Raw genomic sequence first — 24,754 nt, forward strand, 5'->3', positions numbered from 1 at the left:
CACACTGGCCCATTGGTCCGTCGATGGGTGACTATCCCAACCCACACACCTCATCGCCCGCAGACTGTTCCCCTACCTGCCTGTGTCCCCAGCTGCCATGTCGCACAACAAAACCAACCCGGTACATTGCGCACTCTCAAAGCACCCATCCTCACGCCCGATGGGTGTGGGCGGGTGAGTTCTGAATACACCAGCAGTGAGAACTCTGGTTTTCCACTATGAAAATGGGCCAAGAAAAGAGAGGAAAAAACACTTCTCTGTCTTGTCAAGCAGTAAACCCCCAAGCTTGACATCAAGAACAGAAAGTCCCAAAGCGATTATTGTGGGTGTTACGAAACCATCAAAACTGCTGATGTCGTAAACAAAATCTGTCAACAGCCACTAAGAATTCATTGAAAGTAAATTTATTGTTTGTTTTAAAAAAACAAAAACAAAAACAAAAAACAGAACTGTGCAATATGTGCTTCTCAAGACATTTGGACTCGCGTTTGTTGCTCATCTCTTCTCGGGCTTCAGTTTGGCCAGGCTAAACGAGAAACACGGTACAGACACACGGTTAGTGAGCACAGGTAAGGGAGGCAACCGAGACGCGTGCTTGCTATTCTCTCAAAAGCCTACAAGGTGTGAGCCAAACTATGACATCGAGTTTTAAAATCTCATCGTGTTCACTGCATTCTGAAGACGATTATATTCTAAAAAGGGAAAGACAGCCATATATCTGATTTCAACCAAACAAGCTTTCACACTAAATTATCCTTTTCCTCGTACAGAACTGAATAAAACCACGCTGTAGGGACCCAGGGAATCATTTTCAATGTAACTGGAGGATTCAGTTTGAACGGTAACAGTGCAACATGGCTTTTGCTTTAGTGGTCCAGGGGGCGACAGGCCCTCGGCCATCATGTGTCACAGCGCCACACAAAGCACCTGAGGCGTGAGTGGGGTCACGTCCAGGAACTTTCCGTTTCAGAGGGCAGGCAATTCCATGACATTCAAAAGAAAACGGTTCTAATTTTTCAGGCAAAGTCGCATCGAATTACGCTTATCCAAGGGCTGAAAAAAAGGGGAATACATAGTTTTAAATGCTTACTGTCTGAGAATATTGTCCTAAATAAGGGAGTTTATTATCTTATTCTTTCATTTTGGAGATGGAAACACACAAAAACACGCTGCTTAGCAATGCTATTGCCTTCCTTTAAAAATGGATGCATTTCAAACATTAAACAACACATCTCTCTCCTTCTACAGCACGGACTCAGTTCCCTCTTTGGTGACAATTTCATACAATTGCAGAATTCTCAGAAATATTTTATAGTATTAAATTTGAACAGTCATGCATCCGAGAATCAGACATACACAAAGGCTCCACGTTTCAGACCCTCACGCTGCCCTGCACTTTTCACACAGAACGATCACATCAACAAAGTCAAGTTTACCTTTTTAGTAGAGAAACTCAGCCTTCTCAGATCCAAAGCCATTTTAATTAAGGCAATGGGAGCGCCTTAGGGGCAAAAGAAGATGTAGTACATACAAGGAGAAATTCATACAAACACGGGACCCTTTACATTTGCCATTTGATTCCTTGTAGATTAAATTTGGGATTTAAAACTTGCATTAAGGCAGCTTTTGCACCTCATATACTCCATAATTTATAAATAGAGGAGTGATTCACGTGACTCCCAACATTCTTTCCTAGAGCTGTTTATCAATAATTAAATTGTTTTTGTGACGACCATTCAATGCACGAAGTAGAAAACCATGTCGTCTGTATAGACCAACAAATAAAAATACCGACTCAAGGTGCCGTGGTTTCCTCTGGTACAGTTTTTGAGATATGGTACATCTATGTGGCCCTCATCAAAGGTAAACAAAATCACAGACAACTCACAGGGGTGGGAATAGAGTGTGTGTGTTTTGGGGTCAAGGGGAGAGAGACGGTGGGGAGCAGAACCTGCAAGCCTGTTTTTTGAAGGAAACCATATTATTATTCCCTCAAAAGACTAAAGGGGAAAAGCTCATATGCCTCAAAAGCTACACTCCCAACATCTAATTCCCCTTTCCCTTACCTTCTTCTTTCTGTTATAACTGAACCAAAAAGCAGAAACAAATCATAACAACACCCCCCAACACACACATACACACACACACAGACCCCTGCTTTGTACTTCAGGCCTACGTTGGGCAGCTATACTTGAATCTTCTTACAAAGTGCTCTAAGAAATTATATGCACATACACATTTTGATTAAGGTATTTTAAAGCAACACTGCTAAGGGAATCACATCCTATTCTCCTCAAAAGAACAAAGAGGGAGGAAGAGACTAATTTTTAAATCTTACTATATTCCCCTCTGTTAATTAAAAAAAAAAAAAGGAAACATAAAAGAATCAACCTGCAAGTCTATTAGTCTCAAATAATTAGATCCAGTAGGTATGGAAGGTGGTAAAAAAGGTTTTGAAAAGTCTAACAATGCTTTAAGAGTCTTCTCAAATACTAAGGACATTTCATAATGCTGTGAAGGAGTTAGAGGCAATAGACAACCAAACAAAAAGCTTCTGTTAGTCTAATAAAGGATTCTCAACTTCTTTTCAAGGAGGAATACTCGCAAGCTTCAACCATTTCCCAAAGGGAAACCAGAGAGAAGATGGCCACATTCAAGGCAACTAGACAAGACACTGCAACCTGTTAGGATATCTTTGCATTCTCCATGTGGTGGTATGTGGCTCTCCTGGAAGAAAAAGCCCTGTTTTGTGGAATTCATACACTTCCTGGGGTATAAGTACCCCCAACACGGCTGATTTTAAGCTACCAGCGTGTGGTATCAGCACCATGCCAATACAGTGGGTGTAAATAACCTCAAAAGCAGAGATCATAGTGAAATGTAATAAAATAATTAGGAAGTGATGAGTTTTGAGTTATTAATTACCTTTGATTTTTATAGAACTTATCTAATTTTATGAATGGCTGGGTTTAACAATCAATTGGCAAAATTTCTAAAAATTGAACAATTGACCCTCACAAGCCAACATGGGCTGACTCCGGCAAATTGGTCCCAGAAAAGTGTGGACACCCACGATTTTCTCAGTAGCCATTCTTAAACACTGGGAGACTGTGGGCTCAGGTTTTAGAAAATACCTTCAGCCCCTGCACTTAAACACAGAAGTTGATTTTTAAGAATACTCAGGCCTTTGAAGTTACAAATGGGTCAACTTCTTTATCACAAAGCTAGCTTTCACTATGTATTAGAGGTATAATCTGTAGAATTTGATCTAGAGAAAACATCATACAGTGTTTTACAGAACTTTTAGTAAAAACGGGACTGGGTTGGGTTGCATTCAGGGTCCCTTTGAAACAATATATATTTCCCCATGGTCCCCACACTCACCACTCCTCTGGCCCCAAAAAGAAAACTCTACCATAAAGCCTCTCTTACTCTGGAGTCCCAAGCTACAGAAAAAATAATGTATAATTAAAATAATGTATAATTTCTAAAATCATGATAAACAATCTAGAAGTTTGCTTACTTTTTTATTCAATAAGAACAGAGCGCTGAACCCATCAGATAAATGTTGGCCGATGAAGGAAACCTACAAGCCATTAGCCTTCAGGAAGACTTCATTGGGGCGGGGGGGGGCGCCGCACCTGGAAGTGAGACTGGGCTCCAAGTGGGATGTGTATATCCTAGGGGAGGTTTCCTCTTACTTCATATTCTCTGATTTAAAGAAAACAGGGGTGCAAATTCCCTCAATGTTAATGGATAGACAACAGCTTTATTTCTGTGCATTATGTAGGTGCCTGATTACGAGCTGTCAGTTTGCATATATAGAGTGAGAAGCTCTCTGCCTAACACAGAAACTGAAGTGGCAGTTAGCTCAATTCCATCCGTAAGTGTTCCTGGACATGGAATATAATGATGAAAGATGATCTGACGGCAAATGCATTCAGGAGGAGCGGTATATGAACAAGAAAAACTCTGGTGTGAAAGGATGCAAATCCCAGTGTTCTGAAGATGGAAATGCGACCGTATTTAAATTAAAGCTGATACTGCCAGTGGGCCGGGCCCTGTGTGATCTGTGTCTGTAGCCTACTTATTCCATGCACTTGACTTAGCCAGACATCCACAGGACACATCTGGTATGTGTGTAGCCTGCAGGCTGGGCCCGAGTCCTCGCTTCATGGCCTTGACTTATCTATAACTCCCTGAGTTATTGAGGTCAACCTCAGGACCATAAATCAGGAAAATTCTATGAAAATAAAAACTCTTGTTCACATTTTGCAATTAACAAAAAGCTAAAAGGAAGGGATTCATAACGCAGGATAACTACTTTTTGAAGAGTCAAGGGGCTATGCCATCTGTTTTCAATTTTAAACCATCATCTTGATATGTTTAGGGGTTTAATTTATGGAACAATCAAGCAATCTTTATATTTAACATTAAATACCTGAATATTATAAATCACCTCCAATGAACGTTTATGGGAGAGTTTCAGAGCAACTTCTGAACGACTTGTCACTTTTATTGTGCAGCCATGATTTGTAAAAAAATGATATGCTAAGTAATCCTAGAGTATAATTCAGGGGCACAAAAACAACTGTCAGGAAACAGCCAGAGACTGCATTTAATGAAATCTTTACCGACTGAAGTAATAAGTATTACATTAATCAACACAGCTTAATTGAAGCTCTATTTGTAACATTTTTTTTATTAGACTTGTTATTAATGAACCTTTATATGCTATCACTAACTTGGGCTTGATGTTCAACTTCAACAATGAACAATTGTTCACACGCATAAAAGAACAAACACGGCTGTGAGGGCCCTTTGTCTCTGGCCCTCATTCCTCTCCACAGTTATTTACATGGTTGGCAAGATAGCATCTTTCAGGCTCTTTAAAAGGGTCTGAAATAGTTCAAGTGCAATCCTTAAGAAAGTAAAAACACAGCAGCGAAGCCTGGGAACTAGAGAAGAATCTCCACTGACCTCAAAGACAAGGTCATCAAAGCGGTGCTTGCACTGGCCTGGCACTCACACGGGGGCCGGCTGGCCCTGGCTGGCAGCACCTACCTGAACATGTCTCCCAGGCCCCTCAGCTTCCCCTTCTTGGCTTTCATCTTCTCCTTCTCCTTGTCTCTGTCCTTCTTCTTCTCTTTTCCCATTTTCTCCTTCCTCCGATCGGTCTTCTCGCCTCTCTCTTGGTTTCCATTCATCTGTCTCTCCAGAGAGTGGGAAGGCTGGTCGCTGGCTGTGGAGACAGACTCTCTCCCTGATCTTGAACTTTCTTCCGTGTCTTCTTCCACTTGGAAGGAAACAAACACACAAAAAAGATAAGGAACACAGGAAACCAAAGGGACAAAAATAAGGAGGCTGAAGTCGTGTGAGGGTTTTCTTTCCCACATTTCCAACTAGGCCTGCAAAGCTGTTTACTTCTCAGTAGAATTAGAATGAACGCGTGAATTAGACTGAATGCGTGATGTGGATTATTACTATGCACATGTGTACTCCTGCGTGAAGATGATGGGCCAACAGTAAGAGAGTAACGGTAACAGTAATAGTAACGGTAACAGTAATCTGGCTCCTGGGCCGGATGGATTCTCTCGCGTTGATATAGAGCCTGTACTGCTGGGGGGATAAGCAAGCCCTCATCGCACAGCCAAGCCCAAGGGTCCTGTGTACCACATTGGCGAAATGAAGACAAGCAGCCCCTCGCCAAGAGCTTCCTTTCCTCTTGGGGTAAGGATGATGTAGCTCCACCCCAGCCCCTGATGAATTTGCTCAATCGCACCACTCCCTAGTAAGCACCCCAATGTCAGCACAGGACTCCTTTCCTCAGCCTCCCAAATACGTATGACCCTTTGTGATTTCTGCATAGAGAAGACTGGATCTTCACAGCCTGTCTAATTTTTCCTTATATTGTCATTAAAAGGCCAACATCATAAGCCAACGCTCCTATATGTTCTAATCCAAAATAATTTTGCATGTCGGTCGACACGATGGCAGGTGAACAGAGGCGGATGGAGACACGGAAGGCATAAATCCACAGCCTCACACTCCTTTGAACTTTGCAGATAAAAGCTCTGCTTAGTGATAACGATGTTCCATCCTTTGAAGCAACACTTAGTAAGCATATGGTCCAAGTGCATACCGCCAACTTTTTGCATTTGAAAGAATGACAAGTAACTAGAGTAGGTTTCTACCTACAAAAGAACTTTAGGAATTTCTATATTAAGAAGCAATAGATGCACACATCAACAGCCATTCTCATAAACCTTTTTCCAGATTAGCTGCCTAAGCTGTTCTTACAAATATATTGATAATAAGAATTATTGGGGTTCCAGATTACCCCTTGAAATCTGAGGTAATTTTCCCCCTGCATCAACAAATAAAGTATGAATCAGTGTTTTTCCGCTTCTTCTAACAGAGAAATATATAAGACAGTTAGAAATCTTTCACAAAGAACGGACCTCTAGATTAAATGAATATATCTTCAAATGAAAATACAGTCTTGCCTCTCCACCAGCACTTGAGTTAGCAACACACAAAATCAAGAGTATAATAAGACCAGTTAAAACGATACTAGTATCAATTTATTTACAAAACAGAAACAGACTCACAGACTTGGAAAACAAACTTATGGTTACCAAGGGGGAAAGGCAGGGGGAGGGATAAATCAGGCATTGGGGATTAACATACACACACTACTATATATAAAACATATAATCAGGGCTTCCCTGGTGGCACAGTGGTTAAGGATTTGCCTGCCAATGCAGGGGACACAGGTTCGAGCCCTGGCCCAGGAAGATCCCACATGCGTGGAGCAACGAAGCCCATGCACCACAACTACTGAGCCTGAGCTCTAGAGCCCACAAGCCACAACTGCTGAGCCCACGTGCCACAACTACTGAAGCCCGTGTGCCTAGAGCCCGTGCTCCACAACAAGAGAAGCCAGTGCAATGAGAAGCCCGCGCACCGCAACGAAGAGTAGCCCCCGCTCACCGCGACTAGAGAAAGCCCACATGCGGCAGCAAAGACCCAACGCAGCCAAAAATAAATAAATAAATAAATTTATAAAATAAAAATAAAACAGATAATCAACAGGGAACATGGAACTCTGCTCAATACTCTGTAATAGCCTATACGGAAAAAGAATGGATATATGTATATGTATAACTGAATCAACTTGCCATACACCTGAAACTAACACAACATTGTACATCAACTATACTCTAATGTAAAATAAAAATTAAATTAAAAAAACAATCTTAGTATCTTTGTTCTGCTATTAAACCCTCACAGATCATAGAAGATGCTATCAAATGATGGCACAACCATAACCAAGTAATTCAGTTTTTTACAAAGTACCAATTATTTAACGTAATAACAGAAAAAGTGTAGAATTCTTTTGTTTTCACATTTGATTAAAAATACAAGCCAACATATTTCCCATCCCCGCAGGTCATGACCTGGGTACAGCCAAAGAGTAAAAATACCACTGTGTCTAAATCCGGAAGGTACTTTGGAGGTCATTTAGACCAACTTCTTCCATTTCTTGCTGAGGAAACAGAGAGATTTGGGGCCAGCACATCACCAGTACAGGGCTCGCTCTACTATTTTATTCTGGTACAATTGTACCTCAGCCAGACCTTCATGCATTTCTTTGATCAACTCTGTGATTGCTCAATTCCACGCTTCATACAGCATGGATGTTGGTCATCTATCATCCAGTCACTCCACGGTCTGCCCAGGAGATCATTCCAGCAGCCAGCACTGCATCTCAGGAAACCCACTGTCAATCCTGTAGTCATTCAGCACCGTGACTTGTAGCTGCTACTGAGGAAATCACTCCAGAAGCTCGATCAAATGTGCACAGGGACTCGAGGACCGGCTCCCAGCCACAGAATGAGCAGAAAGGCTGGCCTCCCTCTGTACTGGGGTATCTAACTGGAAGCCACTCTCCTCTTGCAAGAGACAAGGCAGCTTTTTAAAAAGTTGCTTCTTTCCCTCTCTGTCAGTTCATATGGAAAAGGAATTGTGCGGGTTTGTTAGAGAAAGCCAGTTACAGCTTTCAGATGGGCATTGCTAGTGAAAATCCATAGCCTTACAAATAAATGCTGAGTTAAGGCTGTCATTTTTGTGTGGTGCACAGAGAGCAGGGAAAGACTCCTGACCCGGGGGGCTTGCTGTGTAGCCTTTTCAAGGGGAGTTCCCCAAGAAAATGTAAATATAGCTTATGCAGGGTTGGAGCATCTTGTCTGAAAACACCCTTGAACTTGGCTGTGCTCTAACTGATGGTAAACCATGGCTTCCACATTATGGGAAATGGGTGTGGCCTCAACTTTGAGGTAATGGACCAAATCAGGATAAAACAGTTCTCAAAAGTTCCCGGGAACTACAAAACCTAGGTGTGTCTGTTGGTACACTCAAGTGAGATAAATGGATGCTGGTGATTATTCTACAAGTCTCGCAGACAAAACTCCTTTTACCTATCCATCCATAGCGCTTTGTACAAACTTTTATTATTGCACTTCTCATATGATACGATCACAGGTCCGTTTCCCATTCCCTAAACTTCTAAAATGAGGACTGCTGAGCAGACAGCGGCTGCCCGTAAACGGCTGTTTAACTGGAAGACTACTGGTGAGCCTGACTCGTGACTTTATCCCAACCAGACAGACTTTCATCCAACCTCTGTACATCACCATCCTCTAGCTTCAGAACAATGTCTACGCTCCTCCAATGAGGCCTGACAGCACATGCCACACCCCGGCGACAGCAACCCCAGGAAGGCCACTGTGCTTGGTTAAGCTCTTATCAGTTTCTGGTAGAGTTTTATGCTATTATTGTTCATGCTCTATGTATTATCCGGTGGCTTGCCTGGCCCCCTACAATGTCTGAGACTATAAACAAAATAAAATGAGCTCAATACATGTAAAAGAATTCGTCTTCCACAGGGACCATTATCATAAATCATGAATGGAAAGATCAGTAGCGATTCTGCTAGTTTTCTGCCTAATAGTTTTGGGAGAAGCACATGGGACATATGTCTGCTCTTGGCTCCATCACAGAATAAAGGCAGAGCCTTCACAACGAACTATATGCTGAAGTCACATTTGTTGCCAGTTCCTTTCATATTCGCAATAATTTCCTGGTGTATGTAATACAACTTACTTTCTAAACTGGGTGAAACAGAGAAAATTAGTATTAAGTCATTTATTAACTTCAGGTTTTGTAACCTCGTTTTATAAAATCAAAACTCCTTGCTCAGTTTCCTGCCCCGAGCAAGTGGACTGTTTTACAATCACACTTGCACATTTTGAGATTTCTTTATGCTTATTCTGAACATTCTGATTTAGGTAATACACTATCACAGAAACTCTTCTGGGGGTGTACTGATGTAACTAATCCCTTTGAATGCCAACTAATTAAAAATATTTAGCAATATGTGCCTTCATATGCATAAACATAAGATGTTCTTTTAGAGTATTACATTGTGTATGCTTCAAATGCTAAAATTATTTGATAGAGAAAAATAAGAATCTCACTTTACCCCATCCCTATGCAGAATTACTGTGGTTTTTAAAACTTAGTAAATTGGTTACACGTGCTTAATTTTTTTTAAAAAATGTATGTATTAAAGTCACTGGTAGTCAGATTTTGTTTTCAGTTTTAAAACCAGTCTTTGTACATTTAATACTAGCTTTATAATAAGGTACATAAAATATTTTTATTCTCTTAAACTACAAAAGATATTCAGATAAACAATTTTTCAAGTAAGAAAAGTACTGGTAATATATCACCCGTAAATGGCTTGATCTATTGCGTTCATACAATAAATTACAATGCACGGACTAATCATAAACCTACATTTAGGTAATTGACTATTTTAAATGCTATATAAATTTTACGTTTTTTCTCTTTAATTTTGCTCTTTGCAGATTGTTTGCTTTCCTTCTGCAGATAGTCTGCACAAAGAAAGATGATTACCTCCTTCCAAACAAATGGAAATTTCTATTTTTGACTAACATTTCTGCTCTGTGCATTGCACTATCAGCTACTTTCCCACGTGATTACCTATAAAAACAGATACTTTCAAGTTTCTCTTTTTAAAGAAGGTGTAATGTGAAGCTGCTTATTTTTCTTTCAGGCAGCACATTCTATAATTAAGACATACCTAATTACCATGTTTTCAACAGATGCAAATACAGCTCAATTAAAATTCTAGTCCATGCGACAAATTCAGCTACTCAGCTCTGCAAGATATCACGTTAGGACTGGGTCACCAAGAAGTTTGGAAAAGACTGAGCACATACATGGTAATGATTATGCAGAACATGACCTTAGGCGTCAATTGAACCTCAAAGTCCTGTAGCTTCTGCCATAAATAAACACTTTGATCTGGTCATCACACACACTTCATTGTCAACAGTTGACTCTAAGCCACATGGTCTTTTTCTTCCGTTGAGAAGCAATACTACTGTTGCGACCGTAATGATCTCCATTGCTTGCTTATCCCAAATCCATTTCTCCATTTCTTCTTCCTAATGAACTCTGATTGTGCTCAGGAACGCAACCCAGCTTCAAGGGGTGAATTCATTACTAAATTTATACCAACCTATGGGCCCCTGCCCCTGTTGATTTATTAGTCCAATGTTATTAGTCCAAGAATGGCCCCATCACCCCGAATGGACATATTCCATGCGTGGGGAGATGGCTCACTCCCTTCAGTTGGATGTGATCAGGAAAGCACGAGGCCTCTGAGCCCTGCAGTTACCTCTGGAGAAGCTGACTTGTGGACAGTGTGGCAGAGGGTCAGAAGGATGGCGGGGCTTTGATAACACCGTTAGGCTGTGGAATCAATAACCCTGGAAGCTACTCAACTCTAGAACCAGTTATGGAGGACAATGTATTTCCTCATGGTTTGAGCTGGTCTGAGCTGGGTTTTCTACTAAATGCAGTGGAAAGCATCCTAATAGGTACGTTATATAAATCAAACTTTAGAGCAGCTGTGGAATAACCACAGTACTATGTATCACAAGTGTAAGACTGAGCAGTTAATGTCACTCTAGGCAGCTTTGACAATGTTACTAGAATTATTTTGTTCAGACTTGTTACTAGTGTTAACTGAATTGGTACAAACATCCGGAGAAATACAAAACAGAGAAATACAAAATGAAAATGACAGCATTACTTCTTATTTGCCAGTAAGCAAGTACTCTTCTCTGAGGGCATAGCTCAAAGAAGTGTTATTAAATATTTGCTGAGTGGACTGAACAAATAGCCCATCATATGAAAACCATCCTTTACTGTTCCCTGTTTAGAAAGAACTACTCTAGGAATTAGGAATATCTAACAATAGAAGCACATATTCTTGAGTAATTTCCAATTTGCTTTGGAAGACAAAGGATTAAACGTAATAATTGGACACAGGATTATGCAGTCTTCAGAATCTATCTTCTTAAAATTTAAAATGAGTTAAAATGAGACATTAGTAACTGGAAAATTTCACTAGACTGAGCAAATCCACTGACCACTACCAATTTCTATTGACGAATGTTAGGTAAAATACAATGTAATAAAAATAAATGAGGACTGAACCCCCAGGCACTGCAAATCCTGCATAGGATTTGAGAACATTTTATTATAAATAAATATATATATATACAGATATATTTTTATATATGTATACACATATCATTTTTGTTTCTTATTTTAGTTGAATATTTGACTTTGGAAAAGGAAGAAAAGATGTAAGAAATGAACAGCTAGTGACACAGATGGTATTGAATAACAGGATCTGCTTTTCTGGACCCTGACTTTTAACATTAGAATGATGAGCTTTTGGCAATGGAAAAACTTAGCTTTTTCAGAACGTTTAAAAAAAACACATACACACACAAAGCTGGCAAGAAGAATTAAGAAGCTTTTATACGAAAATGTGGGGGTGGGAGTAACAACTGATATTATGAAGAACAGAGAACATGACAGTGAAAGGAGGAAAAGCCATGAAGGAAGTGGGTGACGTTTATCAGCAGGCTTAGAGAAGGGTTTTCAGCAACTGGAGGAATGTTCAGATAGATGATTCCTAAAACCCACTCTTCTAAAATTAGATTTATTTCATTAAAAAAAAAAAGCCAACCTCTTAGTTTACATTGGGGTAAGGAGTAGAGAGACAAAAACAATAAAACCACACTGCCAAAGAGTTTAAGACTTATTATCAAAAACCACTCCTTACTTCTCCTTCACAGTCTAAAGTTTTCTTTAACGCATACTGCCAAACAAACAGGTAGAATGCTCCTGAAGATCCTGGTAGAATGCCACCTCCACTATCCCCCCCTGCCCAGGAGAACGCTGCAGAACAAATACAATGAGGATCACAGCCTCCATTTTCTGAACGCTTGCAAATTTGCTTTCAGTGTATAATTGACTTTCACATACAAATGATGGTCCACAATAGACACTGTTTCCTGTGCACAGGGGACAATGTATAAAGAAGCTGAACGCTTTCCTTTCAACAGATGCAATGGACTGGCTACACAATGAAAATGGTAGCACTCGTAACCCTGCTGTTGGAACTGCCACTAAGAATTTTATTTTTATCAAGGGCTGAATTGGTGTCAAATGTATATTTTAACAATATACAAAAAAATTACGGTGTCAAGGAACGAGTGTCCAGGCCACTGCTCTCTTTTAAGTGAAAAAACAAAAACAAAAATAAATAACAACATAAAAATGTGCAAATGTGATGAAACACTGAATGGAGAGCAGTGCTCTGTTTTGCTATTTACTGAGAAATCAAAACAACTGTCCCCTAAAAGCCAGTGTTCTTAACTACCAGGCCCTACAATCCAAACTGGGAGATCCTCAAAATTTCTTAATGTTAAAAAAATATTTTATATTAAAAAGTCTCAGATACATCTATACACAGATTTTTCTTGAGTTACAATGGGGTTACGGCCTGTTAAACCCAACATAAACTGAAAATACCGTAAGTCAAAAATACACTGAACATGGGCTTCCCTGGTGGCGCAGTGGTTGAGAGTCCGCCTGCCGATGCAGGGGACACGGGTTCGTGCCCCAGTCCGGGAAGCTCCCACATGCCGCGGAGTGGCTGGGCCCGTGAGCCATGGCCACTGAGCCTGCGCGTCCGGAGCCTGTGCTCCGCAGCGGGAGAGGCCACAACAGTGAGAGGCCCGCGTACCGCAAAAAAAAAAAAAAAAAAGAATACACCTAACCTACTGAACATCATAGCTTAGCTTCACCTACCTTAAATGTGCTCAGAACACTGACATTAGCCTAAGTTGGGCTCAGTCATCTAACACAGAGCCTAGGTTATAATAAAGTGTTGAATGTCTCATGTAATTTAGTGAATACAGTACTGAAAGTGGAAACCAGAACAGTTGTCAGCTTATCAGTTGTTTCCCCTTGTGATCACATGGCTGACTGGGAGCTGCAGCTGCTCCCAGTACCCAGCATCTCCACAGAGGATCTGCATATCACCTGCCCGGGAAAAGATCCAAGTTCAAAGTTAGATGTACGGTTTCCACTGAATGCACGTCACTTTCGAACCATCGTAAAATCCAAAACTCCTAAGCGGAACCACCATACATCGGGGAGCGTCCATCCCCAGTTGGCGCTTTAGAAAGTCAGAGGAAAACTAGATTGCTTGGGAAAAAGTGTCTTGAAGAAGGAAGATGACAGTCCAATGTACACAAGAGGGTAGGGGACAGTCAGGGCAGTGAGAAGATAAGCCTCACAGACAGCACATAGTCTGGGTGAGAACGCACACAGGAGCTTGAAGGACTGTGAGGACAGCGTGATCCCAGAGCTTACTCAGCCAATGTAGAGACAGTCGGACCAGTTAGGAGATCCTAATAGTCACTTCAGATATTAAAAAATGAGGATTGGGGCTAGATTGGGCAGAAGGAGAGAAATGAGGAGATTTCATGGGGGAAAAAATAAGAAAACTCGGTAATGGAGTGACTACACAGTGAGATGATGATTCTAAGTTTCTGAGCCTGGAGGTACTAATAAGAAAAATCACATCATCATCATCCATCTTTACATGTGAGATGCTAAGCATGTAAACACAGTCTCTCCCTTTCCTCTGGTTTTGCCAAGCATCATTACTCACCTGGAATCTTGCATTATGATCATAGAACCAGTCTTGCCACCAATGCTGCGACTTACCATCCCATTCCCAATAAGCCATCCCGTACAACCCTAACAAGCATATTCCTTTACTTGAAATTCTTCAAATGCTCTTTAAGGTCCTTAGTGTGGACAAAAATAACGTAAACGAGGCTGTCCGTGATCTGTTCTCTGACTACGTCTTAAACCTCACTCCTCACCATGCCCTCACCCGCAGTGCATACATGAACCTTAACAGGATGACGGAAGTCCAGAGGTGGTCCCGGCTCCCCATATTTCCTACGCACCCACTGAAGACCACTCAAGCAGTATTACTCATCTAAAACAATACCTCTTCTGGGAAGCCTTCTCCTTACTATCTCCCACCCCACTCAACTTCCACATGGGCTGAGTGGGTCCCCCACGGTTTGGTGCCATGGTAACCTGTGCACTACAATGGCCCTTAACTATTAACCACACTGCTTCTCAAGTGTCAGTTTATCCACTGGGTTGAACCACCCACAGCCCCTCAGGAACTTAGAGCTTAGATATCAGATTTTAGGTACTACAACTCATTCATACTCTATAGTAGTTTCAGTGTAATGGCTTATCCCACTCAGAAGTTTGTTGAATATTCTAGAAAACTCACAGGACTGCAAATCAGAAGGCATGCATTCTATGATTTTGTTCCTAAGTACAATCTTGGTCATCTATTTACATACTTTTTCCTTATCAAAAAAATGCTTAGGGACTCCCCTGGTGGCGCAGTGGTTGAGAGTCCGCCTGCCGATGCAGGGGACGCGGGTTCGTGCCCTGGTCTGGGAAGATCCCACATGACGCGGAGCGGCTGGGCCCGTGAGCCATGGCCGCTGAGCCTGCGCGTCTGGAGCCTGTGCTCCGCAACGGGAGAGGCCACAATGGTGAGAGGCCCGCATACAGAAGAAAAAAAAAAAAAAGCTTAAAATGAGGATTCTATAATTCAAACACTTCAGATGTGACTTTTCATCATACTTTTAGCTTAACTTACTTTCCACCTAGAAAAAGAAATGTAAGGAATAGATAGCTTCGACTATTTCACATGCTTACACCTCTATTGTATTCAGAAATTTCCTAAAATTAATCAAAGCTCCTTTTCTTAAACTGCAAGTGATACTTAAGTATACAAATTGGCATAAGAGGATAAGACAGGTTATTCTTATTCCCAGCCCTTCAGAACAAATATTTTTTATAGATCAACACCCAATTATCCATTAAGATAGATTAATCAAATGGGAAATCTTTTACAAAGTACTTTGACTTTGAAACCCCTATACTGAATTCTTCCACTACAGATTAACAGTAATCTAGTGGGTTTCTTAAGATAACAACCTAGCTTGCATTTTTTTTGCTCAAAATGTAATGACAAAAGGTGGTTAGAAATGGGGAGGATGCTGAGAGTAGAAAATCTTGAGATATTCATACAATATGCTATTTGAAGCTAATAAAATAAAAATTCTCCTGGAAGCTTTCAGATTAGCTGATTTACTAACATAAATTCAGTTTCTTCAAATCTCATATTGCTAACCTAAGTTATGTATATTTTAGAGCGGTGCTTTTTTTCTGATCTGTTAAGAGTACTATAAGAAAGTAGGCAAGCTACTCAAAAGCAATCTGTCTCTACGTTTTCAAGGCATACAGTTCTCACATTAAAATTGTAAACTGGATAGATCTTAAAATTGAGAAGTACAATTAATAGGATAGTCTTTGGTTTTGTTGTGTTTCACCTCCTTGACCCGGACAAAAAGCTGTTACTGAATTGATAGTAAGGCTGACAATTTGGCAACTTGTAATAGAGAAAAAAAATGGGACTCTATATTTTCAAAAATAAAACAAAGCAATGTTATATAGCATCCATGTTCTTGGTTTCACAGAAACAGATTTATTATGGGGGATGTAGGAGCTGCTTGCTGGGAGCCAGGCGGCGAGTGTGATTTGCATAGAAGAGGGAGCAGATTGTAGATGCCCTGACCTGTCAAACACAGGTAGGACCTCGGAGATAATGGGTCCCAGAATACAAAGCTCCATCTTGATCCAGACAGACACACACAACATGGAGAGGCCAGATGGATTAAATGAGAGACAAAAACGCTGGCTTCTGCCATCTCCACAGGAAGCACGTAAGTGTTACAGAAGATGACAGATACCAGATACCACATGGATCCCGCCCCAGTCTCTTGGCCCCCATTGTTGTGTGCATGCCACAATTTCGATGCTGCTGAGAAGAGGCAAGCCTGTTCTGAGCCATGAAAGAGAGTCACTGGGGAGGACCTCGACCCGATTGACAAGAGCAATCAACCAGGCCTCCGCCTAAGCGACTTTCCTGTTAAGTGGGAAAGGGCTGCACGGGACAGAAACAGGCAGCTGGGTGGTACAGGTAATGCCGCCCCCATGTTTCTAGGGTGCACGGACGGCATCCTCACAGGACAGCCATCTAACAAAGACTGTCTGCCCAGACAGGGTCCTCTTACAGAGCACCGCTCAACAGTGACTTGGCATCTTTAATTTAACGGCAGCCATAACTGGGTCCCCTGAGTCCCACCTCCGTACAAGAAAGGCCCTCGTACAAGGCCCTTTCTTGTACGGAGTGTCCCACAGAGCACGAGGACGGCAGGGCCTAGACATGTGGCCGGGGACAGCTCCCATATGGCAAGGATGCCAGGTGAGGCTGCACAGGCAAGGATGCCGGGTGAGGCTGCACAGGTGAGGGATGCACAGGCACGGATGCCCGAGGGAGGAGCACAAGCAGAGGACCAGGAGCATAAGCAGAAACACAAATGCAGACAGTGGAAGAGAGTGTGTGGATCACGCCATGAGAATCCACAGCCTGACTCGGAAAAGGACGGTGTTTAGGGAACTAGAGGAGGAGCTAGCCAAGCGGGCTTCCTTCTCACACCTGTACCTAGTCATACGTAAAGGTGACAGTCTCATGACCACCAGCAGTAACACCAGCCTTGAGAGATTTTTTTTTTTTTTTTTAAGAAAAACAAACAGTTTGCTGAGGCACTGGAGGTCTCAGACATGCAGGTCCGGCGTGGGACACAAGCAGGAGGAGTGAAATGTCACTGCTGCCCCGAGTGCCACAGCCCGACGCTCGCTGTGTCTGGGTGTGTGTCTCTCACAAACAGTGGGGCTAGTTAAGCAGGAGTCCATTTACTGATGTGACAAGCAGTCACTGACTCCAATGCTTTGCCGAGCTCTGAGCCTGGTTACGCAGGAATAAGACACGGTGGCGTCTTTCTTTGTGGACTTTACAGACAATGAGAGCAGGCAGGCAGGCCTGAGGTCAGTAAGTGAAGGGGGAAACAGAGTCATGCAAAGTTAAAACTGGAAAGAACCTCAGGAATGGAACCATCTACACCGGAGCTTTTCAAACTTTTTCTGGAAAACTGCGAACTTCCTTTTTTTTAGACTGAAAATTGACAAAGAACCACAATGTATGAAAAGTGATTGTAAAAACTCAGGACTGGGAATTCCCTGGTGGTCCAGTGGTTAGGACTTGGCGCTTTCACTGCAGGGGGCTCGGGTTTGATCCCTGGGTAAGATCCCATGAGCCGTGCAGCACCCCCCCCCCAAAATATAAGTAAATCAATAAATAACACATGACTGTTGAGGCAACAGCAGGGTGCGGGGGGGCTGGTGACTTTGACAGAGCCCATCCACCCAGGCGCCCATGTGCTTCCCGACTCCCTGAGACCGAGGCTCCCCTCTTCACTGGCCGCCGCCACACACAATCTGAGCATTAATGACCTGGGCGTCCAAAGCTTGTTTTACAAGTGAGGGAATTAAAGCTCAAGGATGTTAAGTAACTTGACCCAAATCCCAAATGGGTGAGAAGAATGTGGATGGGATGTAAGTCATCTGGACCCCAGGCTCACATCACCCTACTCACACAGTTTTGACAACCCACACTGCAAACATTTGAAATGTAGAAGAGTTGCCTTTCTCTGGCCATATCCAAAGTTCACCAGACTGGTCTGGAAAAATACATCATAGAGTCAGGACTTTGGGAAAACCCAGCACTTTGTGGTCGCAGGTGCACGTTGTCACAGTGTCTCCCTCAGCTCTCGTCCAGAACTTTCCCTGCCCTGCACAAATCGTAGTTTATTTACTTGGTTTTGTCTTGATGATAGTTGAATACAAAAGTTTTCATATAAAATACTTAAATCTGTTCTTTCCGATTAAAAAAGGAAACTAAGTGTATAGAAGGACAAATTTAGATGTTCACACCAGTGGGAAGCTCTGGAGGCTACAGAATTAAGAACATGCCTGGTACCGATAGCTAGTCCGTCCCCTGTTGCACATTTGAAATAAGTGATATATGTGAGAAAATTGCATTTATGAGGGAATTTAAATAACATTTTAACCAGAACAAGAAAAAAGCTCAGAAGCATAAATTGTGCTTACAAAAACAAATATGGAGGTGCCAAAGCACTGTATCTCTTATTAAATATGCACCCAGGACAGAGGCAAGATCTCTAAGTGATATAGGGTCCCCACCCTAGAAAGGCAGCGCAAGTATACTGGTAAGGCTGGCAAGGAAACACTGATACGCCAGGAAAAACCCAAGAGGGTTGAAAGCTCATATGACTCAGGATCTTGGAGACCAGGATTGGCAGCAAAAATAGGAAATATGTTCTTCATCTGGGAACAATGAGCTGCATATATTTGAAATCACTGGCTGCATGGAGTGAACAACTGTCCAGATTTAGACTAAGAAATCTGGGGGGAGAAAGCAGTGATCCTCTCCTAAGCTTTGCTTTGTGTGTTACATTATGGCAGAAATATTCATCTTCCGAAACACATTATATCTGATATGCAAAGATTATATAATTTTGCTTTAAATCTCCTCAGAACGTGATTTTCATTTAAAACTCTCCTTCCCCAGCACAGTCTTCCTTAGGTACGTGTGATCAAAGTGGTTCACCCAAAAGTTAAATTGTAATTGTTTACAATCCACCTAAATGATCTCTGCTTTAACCTTGGGCAGTGGTGTCTCCAGCTTTTCTTCTCCTTTTTTCCCCCCTCTAGCTTTTCTTACAATGGTTAGATGGGTAGAGTCACTTTGAAGTTAGAAAACTAAAATGTGATTTAGTAGATATGAATAGTATAAATTAATCAACAATTTTTTCTATTAGGACTCTAGTCCTTTCTCTTCTAAATAAATACGCTACTGAGTTTCTTCCTTATGTTTAAATTGAATGGCTATTTTTATACCATAAATATTTAACTACAGTGACAACTCCCTGAAGCATACGTTTGTACGTATTTATACATGTTACTTTTTTCTCAATATACTATGGAAAACACATTGCTCATTCATGGTAACCTTTGACTTTCAATAATCTTGACTTAAAATATTTGGCAATTTGGAAATACACATACACAAATATGTCTTGCTAGCTCAGTTCAAGGAAAGCAAGAGTAATTTATAAAAACAAAACAAAAATATGTTATCAAAATCACAGATGATTACATGTACTCATTTGAGATATATTAAAGACATACTATACAGCAGTGGTTTTCAAATATTTTGGTCTCAGGATACCTTTATACTCCTAAAATTTATTAAGGACTCAAAATTTTATGTGGATTATGTCTATCAATATTTACTAAACTAAAACTGAGAAAGTTTAAAAATACAAATTACTTTATAAAAAATAATAGCTTTCATGTAAACAGAAATTATGGTTTTTACAAAAAAAACCACTGTATTTTCCAAAAACAATTATTGAGAACAATGGCAAATCTCTTTAATATCTAGCTGAAAAGATTCTTCTATCTTCTCTGCATTCAGTCTATTGCAATATCACATGACATGTTGCCTCTAGAAAACCCAATTGTACACCTGTGAGAGAATAAGAGTAAAAAAGGTAAATAACTTCTTCTTCTTCTTCTTTTTTTTTTTTGCGGTACGCAGGCCTCTCACTGTTGTGGCCTCTCCCGCTGCAGAGCACAGGCTCCGGACACGCAGTCTCAGCGGCGATGGCTCGTGGGCCCAGCCGCTCCGCGGCATGTAGGATCTTCCCAGACCGGAGCACGAACTCGCGTCCCCTGCATTGGCAGGCGGACTCTCAACCACTGCGCCACCAGGGAAGCCCCATCTTCTTCTTCTTATGAAAATAATTTAGATCTCCTAGATCCCTTTGAAGGGATGCTGGGAACCCCTAGGGTTCCCTGGAGCACACTTTAAGAACTGCTGCTCTATAGAGATGCCTGGCATGGCTACTCTTTCAGACATTGTAAACTTACATGTCTCCATGCCTTCATCGTCGTCATCTGCCACAGGTTTATCATAGGACTTGTCAATGGCAGCTCTGAAGCTTTCATTGCATCCCCTTCCTCGGATTATCCGCGGCCGCGGGCGATGAAAAGGAATGTCCCCATTCAAAGTCACCTCAGCGACTGCTGTCTGCAGACTCTCTAAAGAGCTTGACTTCTTCAGACCCAAGGAAGGCCCCACATCTCTGCTGGGAGAACCTTGGAGGTTTTCAAAAACAAAATCTTAGTTAGAATGAGTGGAGAAAATTACATGTCTGAATATCTACAAATTGTGGAAAATATCAGGCACATAAATTATTTGCTCAACGTCAACTGGAATGTGGGTGGCAAGATATAAAAAGTAAAGTAAAAGTAACTAATTTTAACTTTTCCCAAATGTATATTAAAGTAGGTCTATTTTCTCTATTCTCATTAGGAAACACTCTGAGTTATTAGTTTCCATTTTTAGCTTAAAGATGAAATCTTTGTCAAATCATTTGCTCCAAGTTATGTCAACAATATAAAAGAGGCTGAATAACCCAGGAGCTCATTTAAAAAGCAGAATGATGAGAAGGCTAAGGGAAGCAACCAAGAGTAAGCTTCAAAATGTAGCTGAAATCATTGTTTGGCAGTTTAAAGTTATTTACAGTGGAAGTGAAACTTTCACCTCAATGAGTTTCATCAAGCCTTTTCCTCATCATGGTGCAGGCTCGGACAACTCAGCAAGTAAGAAAAGCACAAGAGACCACGTGTCACCAATACAAACAGGGCACCCTGGCACCAGGTAGAAACCTAATTCTGGAAAATGGTAGTTCTCTTGGAAAAGCAACACAAGATGTGAATAGAAACAAACTATATAAGGGGGAGAGAGAGAGAGAGAGAGAGAGAGAGAGAGAGAGAGAGTGAGAGAGAGAGGAGTAAGGGAGAAAGGACTCAAGAGCTGGATGTGAGTACTTAGATCTCCAGGCCTGCAAAGAGAAACAGGTGATGAACAGAAGGAACAAGACATCACGATTACCAAGAAAATTTCAGTAGGACGGCAGGGGAGAATTCAGAGGATTAAAAATGTGACTCTGGGGACTTCCCTGGTCGTCCAGGGGTTAAGACTCTGCGCTCCCAATGCAGGGGGCCTGGGTTCAATCCCTGGGCGGGGAACTAAGATCCCACATGCTGCAACTAAAAAAAGATCCTGCACGCCACAACGAAGACCCTTGTGCCGCAACGAAGACCCGGTGCAGCCAAATAAAAATAAATATTAAAAAAAAAAAAAATGTGGCTCTGTGACCTGAGGATCTAGGGCAGGAAGTCCCGAGATGGTAACCGAGCTTTAGAAGGCAATCAAAACAGATTTCTTTAACCAGGTAAGACAACCTCATCCATCACTGCCTGACCTGGCACTCAGAGGTAGATGAATTTAGCGTCTAGATGGTTGAAACACCAGCAACCACCAGCTGGGCAATCCAGGTTACAGAACTAGTTCTTCACTTATACTGTTAAAAAGACAGGTGCAGGGCTTCCCTGGTGGTGCAGTGGTTGAGAGTCTGCCTGCCGATGCAGGGGACACAGGTTCGGGCCCCGATCCGGGAGGATCCCACACGCTGCGGAGCGGCTGGGCCCGTGGGCCATGGCCGCTGAGGCTGCGCGTCTGGAGCCTGTGCTCCGCAACAGGAGAGGCCACAACAGTGAGAGGCCCACGTACCGCAAAAAAAAAAAAAAAAAAAAAGACAGGTGCAAAAAAAAAAAGGGAGGGTAGGAGAGGCTGGATAGTTTCTCTCCACATGGGGCCATCAGCCCATATGTGGATGAATAATTAAGGAGCAGCCTTGATATGTTATCCCTTAGAAGACAAATAGTTCTGACATGGGCTTTCCATTGCTCAGAGTATAAAACAGAATAAAAATTAAATTGGGAGAGTCAAAACAAGAATTATCTTTTTAAGATTCATTTACATGACACCTTTCACATAATTTTCACAATGGGGTAGCAGTTTTAAGTTAGAATAAGTATGTTAAAATGTAACATAGGCAGAAAGGCAGACAGATGACTCTAAAGAAGAAAAAATATTCTATAAATCATTGTGCTTGGGAGAAAAATATGATTTATTTAACTTTTTCCATGCAGGTTTGTGTATATTTGATTATTTATTTTATGACAAAAATTCACAAGAAATATTTCTTTCTAGGATGATCAACCTTACTTTTTCTCTTGATAGCCCTATAGTTTTTGACAAGTTCATGTTTTAAATACCCATAAAAGTCATGTGACAGGAAATAAAATGAATTTTTTTCAGAAGAATGAAAGAAAAAGTAAGAAATCAAAGAGAATGGGAAAAGATGATTCCTGGGTAGGGACATTTACATTCACATTTTTTAGAATTAGCACTAGGAAGATCTTTTTCTGAATAAATCATGCCTATCAATTTTCATAACTTACTAGTTTCATTTAGGTCCTATAAACATTTATAAGGCAAATATTCAGTACTTTATTGGCTTCATAAAGGACATGTTTATGTATATATGTATGTATGCATGTATGCATCTATATGTATCTATGTATATACCTCCAATGAAGACTTGATGCTTCCAGTAAAGATTATCATAAAAACATAATAACATAATTTATGGGCTTCCCTGGTGGCTCAGTGGTTAAGAATCCGCCTGCCAATGCAGGGGACACGGGTTCGATCCCTGGTTTGGGAAGATCCCACATGCCACAGAGTAACTAAGCCCATGTGTCACAGCTCTTGAGCCTGTGCTCCAGAGCCCGCGAGCCACAGCTGCTGAGCCCACGTGCCACAATTACTGAAGCCCGAGTGCCTAGAGCCCGTGCTCCACAACAAGAGAAGCCACTGCAATGAGAAGCCTGCACACTGCAACGAAGAGCAGCCCCCACTCGCCACAACTAGAGAAAGCCCACATGCAGCAACGAAGGTCCAACGCAGCCAAAAACAAAAAACAAAAAACAAACATAATTTATGTATGAAAAGTTAGCTGAGATTTGACTTAAGATACTCAGAGCACTAAAAGCTCTAATAATTTCAGATATGGCATGAGTATTTATTCAAATAAATGTATATATATTACATGTATATAAATATTGATACATGTATAGATAAATGTATATATGTCTTTATTAAGAAACAAAACACAAGCGAATCAGGGATTAAAAAATGATAGAATTGTAACTAAATAAGCAATAGATATTTTGTAAGCATAATTGGGAGCTTACCTATCTACTCTTTTCTCTAAATTCTTAACACTGTAGTATAACATTTTGGCAAAATGTTGATAATTATATATGGTGGGTATTGGGTATATGGTAGGTTAATAAACTACTGTCTTTATATATGGTTGAAAATTTTCATAACATCTATAATTTGTGCATCTATAACAGGGATCAGCAAACTATGGGCCAAATCTGGAAAATCTGACTGGAACACAGCCATGTCCATTCATTTGCATATCCTCATGGCTTCCCTTCACACTACATCAGAATTAAGTAATTGCTCCAGAGACTGTTTGGTCTACAAGATCTACCATATTTACTCCCTGGCTCTTTACAGAAAGAGCTTGCTGACTCTTGATCTATAACTGGATTTCATTCATGTAAGTGGTATGTTTGTCAAAGAAATTTTAACAGAGATTTTGTTAAGTAATAAATTAATAAGATTCCTAAATGAGGATCACTGAGATTCCTAACATCATAAACTTACTATTTAGCAGGAATAAAAACTGAAAATATCTCTCACTATATAAAGTAGGGGCAAGAGAGTAGTTCTATTTACACACAAAAAAATCAATGTCTCTAAATTTTAAATAATTTTTAAATTATTTTAAATAATTTTTAAATAATTTTAAATGTAAAATAATAACTTTTAAATTATTTTAAATTTAAAATAATAACCTGGAGATGGAAACAACCTAAGTGTCCATCATTGGATGAATGGATAAAGAAGATGTGGCACATATATACAATGGAATATTACTCAGCCATAAAAAGAAACGAAATTGAGCTATTTGTAATGAGGTGGATAGACCTAGAGTCTGTCATACAGAGTGAAGTAAGTCAGAAAGAGAAAGACAAATACCGTATGCTAACACATATATATGGAATTTAAGAAAAAAAAACATGTCATGAAGAACCTAGGGGTAAAACAGGAATAAAGACACAGACTTACTTGAGAATGGACTTGAGGATATGGGGAGGGGGAAGGGTAAGCTGTGACAAAGCGAGAGAGAGGCATGGACATATATACACTACCAAATGTAATGTAGATAGATAGTGGGAAGCAGCCGCATAGCACAGGGAGATCAGCTCGGTGCTTTGTGACCAC

At 41.0% G+C, this 24,754-nt stretch overlaps 1 protein-coding gene across 16 annotated transcripts in view; it reads right to left on the reverse strand.

Annotated features, from left to right (window-relative positions):
• PARD3 (par-3 family cell polarity regulator) overlaps window positions 1-24,754 on the reverse strand; it is a 629,984-nt gene that overhangs the window by 205,344 nt on the left and 399,886 nt on the right. For 13 of the 16 annotated variants that reach the window (XM_082620041.1, XM_082620034.1, XM_082620050.1 and 10 more), the window contains 2 exons: window positions 20,413-20,640; window positions 5,065-5,296 (listed from right to left, as the gene is read on the reverse strand). In XM_082620041.1, coding sequence (XP_082476167.1) covers window positions 5,065-5,296; window positions 20,413-20,640 — 460 coding nt within the window. Of the gene's footprint in view, window positions 1-376; window positions 527-5,064; window positions 5,297-20,412; window positions 20,641-24,754 lie in introns of those variants that run through there. The other 3 variants (XM_082620038.1, XM_082620037.1, XM_082620036.1) reach the window with 2 other exon arrangements.

Source organism: Mesoplodon mirus (genome assembly GCF_964341445.2).
Source record: "Mesoplodon mirus genome assembly, chromosome: 4".
NCBI lineage: Eukaryota > Metazoa > Chordata > Mammalia > Artiodactyla > Ziphiidae > Mesoplodon > Mesoplodon mirus.